The following is an 8849-nucleotide window of genomic DNA, read 5'->3' as shown; positions in this document are numbered from 1 at the left end:
AGTTTTCTCCCTCTCCTCCCTCCCCAGAGTCCTTTACTGTAGTGTACTACACCATGTGAATCCCTTGGTTCACTTTGTGTTCTCACTCCCAACCCATACTTAATATTAAGTCCCACCAATAAGTGAGGCATTTGGTATTAGACTGACTTTCTCTTTTTGGCTTATCTCACTCCACATGATGTCATTAAGTTTCATCCAAGAGGATACAAAGGATATAAGTTCATCATTTTTAATAGCAGAGTAGTATTCCATTATGTATATATACATTTCTTTTAGCCAGAGCACTGCTCTACTCTGGCTTACAGTGGGGCCAACAATTGGACCTGGTATTTCTGGCACCTCAGGAATGAGAGATTATGCTGTGCTATTGCTGGTACCATCTCACCAACCAAAACAAAGCATTTAGACAATGAGCATAATACTCCTACAAGCCTACATGTGTTTGAATGGATAGCACAGTGAACAAAGAATTCTTTAACCAAATTTACATTTAATCAGTTTAACTACTAGATGAATAAATCTTTTAGAGTAAGTTCATGAATAGGGCTATTGAGTTCCTCATGAATGAAAATGTTTTACAAAATTTTTTTCCTACCTGTTCACTGTGCAACTTATACTATTTAAACAGTTTAGAATTTTGTGGGTCAGAGATTTGCCTTGTCAGTTTCAGTTATAACGGACTTAATTTCATCAGAAAGGTTACTTGCTAGTCTCCTTTAAAAAAAAGTTTAAACCTAAGAAAATCCCCACAATATCTTCTGAAAGAAGGCAGGTGGGTTCTTAGATATAATGTAGTGAAGGAGTGCTATAGTTTTTCTTTTTTTCTCTGTCTCTTCCTTTCTTTCACACTCTATTTGAAAGAAAAATCCTATTGCTAACTGTCATTTAAAGTATTTTCCTTATAAGTATGATTTTTTTTTTTTGCAACAACAGTATCAGTTTCTGGGAAAGAATAAAATACTTTCTTTTGAAAAATCCTTTTCAAAGGAATATTTAGCAAATATATATTTTTTTAATTTCTTTATTGGAGGATTAATGTTTTACATTCAACAGTAAGTACAATAGTTTATACATAACATTTCTCAGTTTTCCACATGACAATACAACCCCACTAGGTCCTCTGTCATCCTTTTTGGACCTGTACTCTCCCCCCGCACCACCCACTCCAGAGTCTTTTACTTTGGAGCAATACACCATAGCAGATATAATTTAAGAAATATCTCATTTTATGTTTGTTCAAACATTTACAACTTGAAGATAAAGATTAAGGGAAAATAAAGCATTTAGCATTTGATAATAAGAACAAATACCTCAACTTAGGCTGCCAAAATAGCTTGCTTATACAGTGAGTGCACTGCTTTGCCATGTGTGTAACCCCAACTCCTGTCACACTGAAAGGAGCTTCCATGTTGTGTTTTCTCTCTCTCTCTCCTTCTCCCCTCTAAGTCAGTCCAAAGCAGTGAAACTCTACAGATGACCCCACCAAACACACACACACACACACACACACACACACACACACACACACACACACACACACCTAAATGGACACACCTAAAATGGTCTAGAACTAGGATAAACTTTTAAAGAATTTTTCTTCAATTTAAGAAACATCAATTTATAACATACACGTTTCAAGTTGTAAAATTTTCCAATACAACATGTCTATATGGCATTATGTAATAATGAATTATTGACAATTCCTCCTTCACAATTTATACTTTGTTGATGACATATATGAATTTTAGTCACTTGATAAATAGCTCATATAATAAATAAAATAAATGTGTATCTTTAGTGCTTCCTTGGAAAATAATGTCTTTCCTCCTTGTCTTCTTTTTTAAATAGAAACCTAACAATGAGAAGAATTGTCTTCAGTGGTATTTTTGTCTTATTCTGCCTCTTAGATGGTAAGTTTTTTTAAAAATTATAAATCATAAAAAGGAAAAATTACTTTAGAAACTGTGGGGTTAAATATAGAGCATAAGTATCTTAGTGAGTTCCTGGATTTGATTCACAGCACTGCCTATGCAGGAATGGTACTCTGATTTCAATCTCTCTCCCTCTCCTTCTTCCTCCCTCCCTCTCTCTCTCTCTCTCACACACATACACACTCAAAAGTAAGTCTTTAGAAGATTATAAGTTAAAGGTGACATTAAATAAGATAATTAAAGTACTCACGCCAAGGCCTGGACAAGTGCTTAAATAATACTGAGACACAACATTTATTGAGCACTTAATATATACCAGGTACTGATATCATCATTTCATTTGTGTTAATTCCATGAATTCTCATGACAACCCTGTGAGTCAAGTATTAATATTTTTCATTTTATAGAAGAGAAAACTTTGCTAATAGATAGTGGTCTACATATTGCTATTACTATAATCTCTATACTGAAACTAAGCAAAATAGGTTGGAAGTCCTTACAAAGATGACAAAGAAAGTGAATTAATTCAAGCAAAAAAAGCCTAAACAGGGGCTTTCTAGCAGTGTTTCTGCTTCTGTGCTTCTCTCCACCATTGATTTATTTAAAAATTTAAAAATGGGAGTCGGGCGGTAGCCCAGTGGGTTAAGCACACATGGCATGAAGTGCAAGGACCAGCTTAAGGTTCCTGGTTCAAGCCCCCTGCTCCCTGTGGTAAAGCAGGTCTGCGGGTGTCTATCTTTCTCTCCCCTCTCTGTCTTCCCCTGCTCTCTCCATTTCTCTCTGTCCTAACCAATAATGATGGCATCAATAACAATAATAACTACAACAATAAAACAAGTGCAACAAAAACAAAGGGAATAAATATCTAAAAAAATTAAATATATATATATATATATATATATATATATATATATATATAGTCTCAAAGACTATAGAGACTCTGGAGAGGGTATTGGGGTCCTGGCTCACAATGGTGCAAAAGGATCTAAGCTGGGGGTGAGGGTGTTTAGCAGACATCTCTCATAGGAAGAAGGGAGAATATATCCATAGGTCAACAACTGTACTATATAAATCATTTAAAAATCAGTAAATGTACTAGACATCAGTAAAATGGCTTAAAAATTAACTACAGAAAACAATAGCAGAGAATCAGTTCCAGTTATAGAATTTTTATGCTTACTCCAACTAGGTAGACATAAAAGTAATATTTCCCAATAAACATGTTAAGACACTGAGATGGGAACCCTCTCTCTCTCTCTCTCAGTGAAATGGTAAGATGGCAATGAAGTTGACAGCTCTATGCTGAACTCAGGGGATACAAGGAGTCTCTTAGAGTCAAAGTATCTGAGGGTCAGGCAGTGGCTCACCTGCTTGAGTACACACATTATCCACCGTTCATGAGGACCTGGGTTTGAGTCCTTGGCCCCAGCTGCAGGGTGGGGGGGACACTTCACAAGCATTGAAACAATGTTCCAGGCCTTCTCTCTCTCTTTCTCTCTCTCTCTCTCTCTCCCCCCACCTCCCTCCTTCCCTTCCCTCCCTCTCCCTCTCTGACCCTATTTCTCTCTGCCTCCATCATCATAATAATTTTTAAAAAGATGGCCACCAGCAGTGGTGGATTCATCTCATAGTGCAGGCTCAGAGCACCAAACATAACCTGGGTAGCAAAAAAAAAAAAAAAGAAAGAAAGAAGAAAAGAAAGGAAAAAATGAAAACCAAAAGATCTAATTTCATGGCTCATATGAAATTCCTATGAAAACACAGAGCCTAATTCAGCAATTCTGCTGAGGGGCCTGATAGTCTGTGTTTGCAAAAATCTGCTTAGTGAAGTGATTGTTGTTGCTCTGAAACTTGAACTTTTGTATGAGATTCTGCAATGCAGTGCAGAGAGAAATAAGATTCTAATAGTAAGATGCAGAGGGTGTAGCAGCAACCAAGCCCTGAGCTCCCTGATCAACTAGGAAAAGCAACAGAAATCACCTGAAAAACTCAACAAGATACAACCAGGATCTCTTCAAAACCTCACCAAGCCACAGTGAATACAAACACGTGTGGCTCATGGGCAGAAAGGGGACGAAGGAGTGATTCCTGGAAATAAAAGGCCGTACTCAGAGATAGCTGGCTACAGACTGGGGGTTTGGCAGTGAGGCTCAACACTTCCAGGTCTGAGTTAAAGAAACAATAGTTTAGAGAAAAAAAAAAGAAAGAAAGAAAGAACCATTTAAGCCACAAATGAGTGCAAACACATGTGGCTTGAGGATGCAAAGGGGGTGTGTGAGTGATTCCCAGGACTAAAAATCAAAGCTCAAGAGACAGCAGGCACAAAGTTAGATTGGCAACTGAGACACCAGTTCTGGGTTCCAGTTTTAGCAATAAAAAGTCTGTTAAAAAGAAAAAAAATTAACTTGTGGGACTGGGCAGTGTTGCACAAGGATCCGGGTTTAAATCTCTGTTCCCCACTTGCAGGGAGTCCCCTTCATGAACTGATCCTCTCTCCCTCCCTATCTCCCCCTCTTCTCTCAGTTTCTCTCTGTCCTATCCAATAAAATGGAAAAATGGCCACCAGGAGTAGTGGATTACTAGTGCCAACACAGAGCCTCAGTGATACCCTGGAGGGAAAAAAATTAAGAGAGAGAAAAGAGAAGAGAAAAGAAAAGGAAAAAAAACAAATAAAATAAATAAATAAACAAATTAAAAAAAAAAAAAAGAAGAACTACCTAAAAACTCACTGATTTACAACTGTGACTTCTCAAGTCCTCATTGCTGTTATTCCATAGAGGCTGGGAAAGCCTCAGAGAGACCCTATATTGACAGAACCTGCCTGGGAACTCAAGATAAACACACCAAGATATATAAACAGGAAAACCAAACACCTTAGCCATAGTCCCTCCTTGCTGCACAACAACAAAATCTACACTGGATGAGAAAACAAAAATATATAGACAGCAATGACATAAACCCCAAATGACCAGATAGACACAGATCTAGAGAAAATGACAAGAGACAGAATTCAGAAAACTCCTTATTAACTCAATTCAAGAACTAAGCAATCATTTTACTAACAAATTACAAAACACAAGGGAAAAAAAAAATTCCAAACAGAACTGCAGGGCCTAAAGAACACGTTGAATGCAGTTCAGACTGAGGTGAGAGGCCTCATAAGTAGACTTAACCAGGTGAAGGAAAGACTATCAACACCCGAAAACACAACCACCACATTCTGTGAATTTAAACCTCTTGGAGAGGTTTTTCTTCTTCTTCTTGAGGGGGGTAACATTTACAGTGCAATCACCGACACATGCACCAAGACCCCTAAGTTCTCCTCTGTCCCTCCCTCCCCTTCCTTCCCCAGAGGCCTTTCTTTAAATGCAATACATCACATTCAGTCCATGTTTCACACTCCCTGTCCCTATTTATTAAGCGCTGTTTATAAATGAGATCACTAGGTAATTGCCCTTCTAGTTTTGGCTTATTTCATTTAACATCATGTTTTCAGGTTCCATCCAACATGGTGGAAAGGAGAGGACTTCATCATTTTTAGCAGCTGATTGGCATTCCATTATGTGAATATACCACTTTTTTTTTTAGTCACTCACCTATAATTGGACATCTGGGTTGCTTTTTTCCCCCTTTCTCTGCCATTCTTATTAATTGTCTCCCTGGTGTGTGTTTGTTTTTCTCTACTCTACTTGGAGATGTTGGAGGCTTGATCTGCAGAGCATGCAACCTGTCACTTCCCTTCCATGGATGTCTCTTAGATTATGGCATCTGCAAAACAAAACCTGGCCAGTACTGTAAGAATGAGATTCATAGTAAAGGTAAGTCACAGCAGCACTAAGCAGATGTAAAGTAAGCAGCGGAAAGACCCTTCTATAACAGCATACAAACATTTAGCACTTGTCACATACTATACAAAAGATACCTGGGTTACATTTCACCAAGTTGGATCTTTTAAAATATTTTTAAATAAATATTTAAAATATCTAAAATATTTAAAATATCTTTTAAAATAATTATTTTAAAATATTTGTTTATTTGATAGGATAGAGAGAAACTGAGAGGAGAATGGGGAGACAAAGAGGGAGAGAGACAGAGAGACACCTACAGCTCTGCTTCACAGCTCATGAAGTTTCCCCTCTGTGGGTGGGGACTAGGGGCTTGAACCTGGGTACCTGTGCGTGGTAAAGTGTATGTTCACCTGGTTGTGCCACTGCCCAGCCCCCACTCCATCCATTTGAAAGATGAGAAATCCATCATATATAAAGATCTTTAAATGTGCATGGTAGGGGTTTGGTGAAATAGCTCACTTAAATAGTGTACTGCTTTGCATGTGCAACACCCAGGCTGGAGCCTGATCCCCTCAGCACTGAAGCAAACTCTAGTACTATGCTATCTTTTTTGTTTCTCTCTCTCTCTCTCTCTCTCTCTCATTTCTCTGTTTCTATAAAATAATAATAATAATGATAACATCTGGAGAGATAGCATAATAATTCTGCAAACAACTTTCATGCCTGAGATTTTAAGGTCCTAGATTCAATCCCTAATACAACCAGGTACTGCTGAGCAGTATTCTGGCTAAAATGTATTAATTAATAAATAAATTCTGCATGATGCTATCCAGCTAATAGCTGTACTTTGGCTCAGACCCCACATTCCTATGAGTCTAAGGACTGCCACACCACATCTCTCTCTCTCACACACACACACACACACACACACACACACACACACACACAATGGAAGATGACCATTTCCTGCCATTATGCTTTTAGCTGCCTCTGAGAGTCTTCTGCAATGTGTTCTCTCCCCATGGCCCCTCACACAAATGAAGGTGGAGAAGGCAGGGTTATAGGACAGTACAGTCATTCTGCACTTTGGGGAAATCTCTCACATCTTCTGCAGTGAACTTGCATTACTTCTGAAATCAGAGGGAAAGTTAAGTGAGGTCAAAGACATGTTTCTGAGAAGTACTTTGACGTTTAAATGATTCTTCTGTGTCTTTAGACTTTTGAATAACTGATGGCCTAGCTAAAATTGCGTGCTGAGAACACTTCTAAACAGGGTTGACTAACTCACTTGGATCATGCACTGCTTTGCCGTGTGTGCAACCCAGGTATGAGCCCAGACAACACTACACTGAAGGAAGCCTCAGTACTATGGGTTCCTCCCTTCTCTATTTCTCCCTACCTCTGATTATAAGAAAAAGAAGAGTAGAAAGAGGTAGAGGAGGAGGAGGAGGAGAAGGATGAACTCTAAACAGGTAACACTTCAGAAATTTCTAAATAGCCCATAGCACTTGTCTGGATTTTAGCATCTGAGTTGGAAAGCAATCATTATATACCATTTCACAATTTGAAAGCTTTCTCTTGCCTTGTGCCCAGCTAGAATATTTTTTAGGGGACAGAAGTACTTTCAGGACAAGATGATAGCCACTTGGTAAACAGAGAGTTTTATGTGGTTTGGTTTCTTTTAACCTGCTTGTTGTCTGAAATAACTGAGGTCAAAGGCACCCCCATATCTTTCTATTTTGTCACTCTCCCTTTCCCCCACAGCTGGAATCCAGTGGTATTCAGTAAAAGGCTGCACAGAGACCCATCATGATTGCTTCAAGAAGTCCATCAGCCATCGGGAGAGCTTTTTTTCTCACTGCTGCTTTGGGAACTTGTGCAACTTCTGACACACCCCAACCCCCCGCCCTATGCTTCCCCACTACCCCCTCCCCTCACCTCAGAAGTTATCTTTTCACGGCATCTCTTTCACTTCTCTCTCCTTGGTTTCCCTCTGAATGATTTCAAGGTCACAACATGTGCAGGTTTAACTGGTTCCCTGATTTAGCCTCTGCACATCTTGTCCAGTTGACTAAATCCCTAAGTATTTGCATATCCCATAATACTGTTTACCAAACCCCTAGAGAAAGTGAGCCACCAGGCATCTCAGAATAATGAACCCAAATGGTAAAGGGATCAGGCAGATCCTAGGCTTGGCTCTCACTTCTCACCTCTACGTTAGCATCAGCCCAGACACAAATGTCCATGCGTTAACCAAGCCTCAGCACTTTGGCTCAACTCAATTTGGTGGATTGTGGAATTCAGTTTAAGCAGGGGGTCAGCTTCTCGTTCACAAGGAACTGACAAAGGGTTGAAAAGACATTTTGTACCTTGATTCACACTTTTTCATCAGCCACATATCAGTCACTTCCATTCAAATGCCCTACTTTTACAGCCTTGACACTTGTGTTCTAAAAAATAATAATTGTTCTCTGGACTTGCTGGACTTTGAGAAATATTAATAATAAACCTCAGTGAAACTTTCTTTTACTGTCCTGTTTTTTTCTCTCAAATACACACACACACACACACACACACACACATTGGAACCTCGACAAACTCTTTTCTACAAGCCTTCAAGAAAAACAATTAAAAAAAAAAATTTCACAAAAGCCCAAGGAGGGGCCAGGAAACAGCTCATCTGGTATATCACACACCTTACTGTGAGCAAGAATCCAGGTTCAAACTGGCACAACATGGGAGCATTGTGCATGGTGCCAGGAGAAGCTCTATGGACTGTGGAGTAGTGTTGTGGTGTCTTGTCTTCTCGAACTCTCCCTCTCTTAAAAAAATTTAAAAGGGAAAAAAGTCTGGCCCCCATCCTAACAACATACCACCCCTCCTTCCCTGGAAAAAAGAATAATAGGTAAGGTATTTTCTCTCCACCTCTATGTCTTTCTGCTTACTCAAAAGACCCTTTGACTTCTACTTTACTTCCTTTGTTTACTAGTCCTAAACAATTCCCTAATTCATCCCCTGTTTTAAAAATCTGGGGCACCTAGTCCAGTGTATATGTTATCATGCACATGGACTCGAGTTCAAGCCCCTGGTCCCTACCTTCAGGAAGGAAACTTTATGAGCAGTGAAGCAG

At 39.1% G+C, this 8849-nt stretch overlaps 1 protein-coding gene across 1 annotated transcript; it reads left to right on the top strand.

Annotated features, from left to right (window-relative positions):
• Positions 1–685: 685 nt before the first annotated feature.
• Positions 686–8243, top strand: C10H9orf57 (chromosome 10 C9orf57 homolog). The gene is made up of 4 exons (XM_060199291.1): positions 686–772; positions 1849–1910; positions 5627–5749; positions 7484–8243. Exons 2-4 carry the CDS (start codon positions 1859–1861, stop codon positions 7606–7608), a joined length of 300 nt encoding a protein of 99 aa, XP_060055274.1. The 5' UTR covers positions 686–772; positions 1849–1858; the 3' UTR covers positions 7609–8243.
• The last annotated feature ends 606 nt before the right edge of the window (positions 8244–8849 follow it).

This window comes from Erinaceus europaeus, chromosome 10 (genome assembly GCF_950295315.1).
Source record: "Erinaceus europaeus chromosome 10, mEriEur2.1, whole genome shotgun sequence".
Classification (NCBI taxonomy): domain Eukaryota; kingdom Metazoa; phylum Chordata; class Mammalia; order Eulipotyphla; family Erinaceidae; genus Erinaceus; species Erinaceus europaeus.
The sequence above is the reverse complement of the archived record's forward strand: the minus strand, read 5'-3'. Positions and strand labels throughout refer to the sequence as shown.

Excerpts from the sequence above, each read along its gene's own strand:
- C10H9orf57 (XM_060199291.1), top strand. The coding sequence starts at position 1,859 with ATGAGAAGAATTGTCTTCAGTGGTATTTTTGTCTTATTCTGCCTCTTA. Across the intron at positions 1,911-5,626 it reads CTTATTCTGCCTCTTAGATG|ATGTTGGAGGCTTGATCTGC; the intron begins GTAAGTTTTTTT and ends CTCTACTTGGAG. Across the intron at positions 5,750-7,483 it reads GAATGAGATTCATAGTAAAG|CTGGAATCCAGTGGTATTCA; the intron begins GTAAGTCACAGC and ends TTTCCCCCACAG.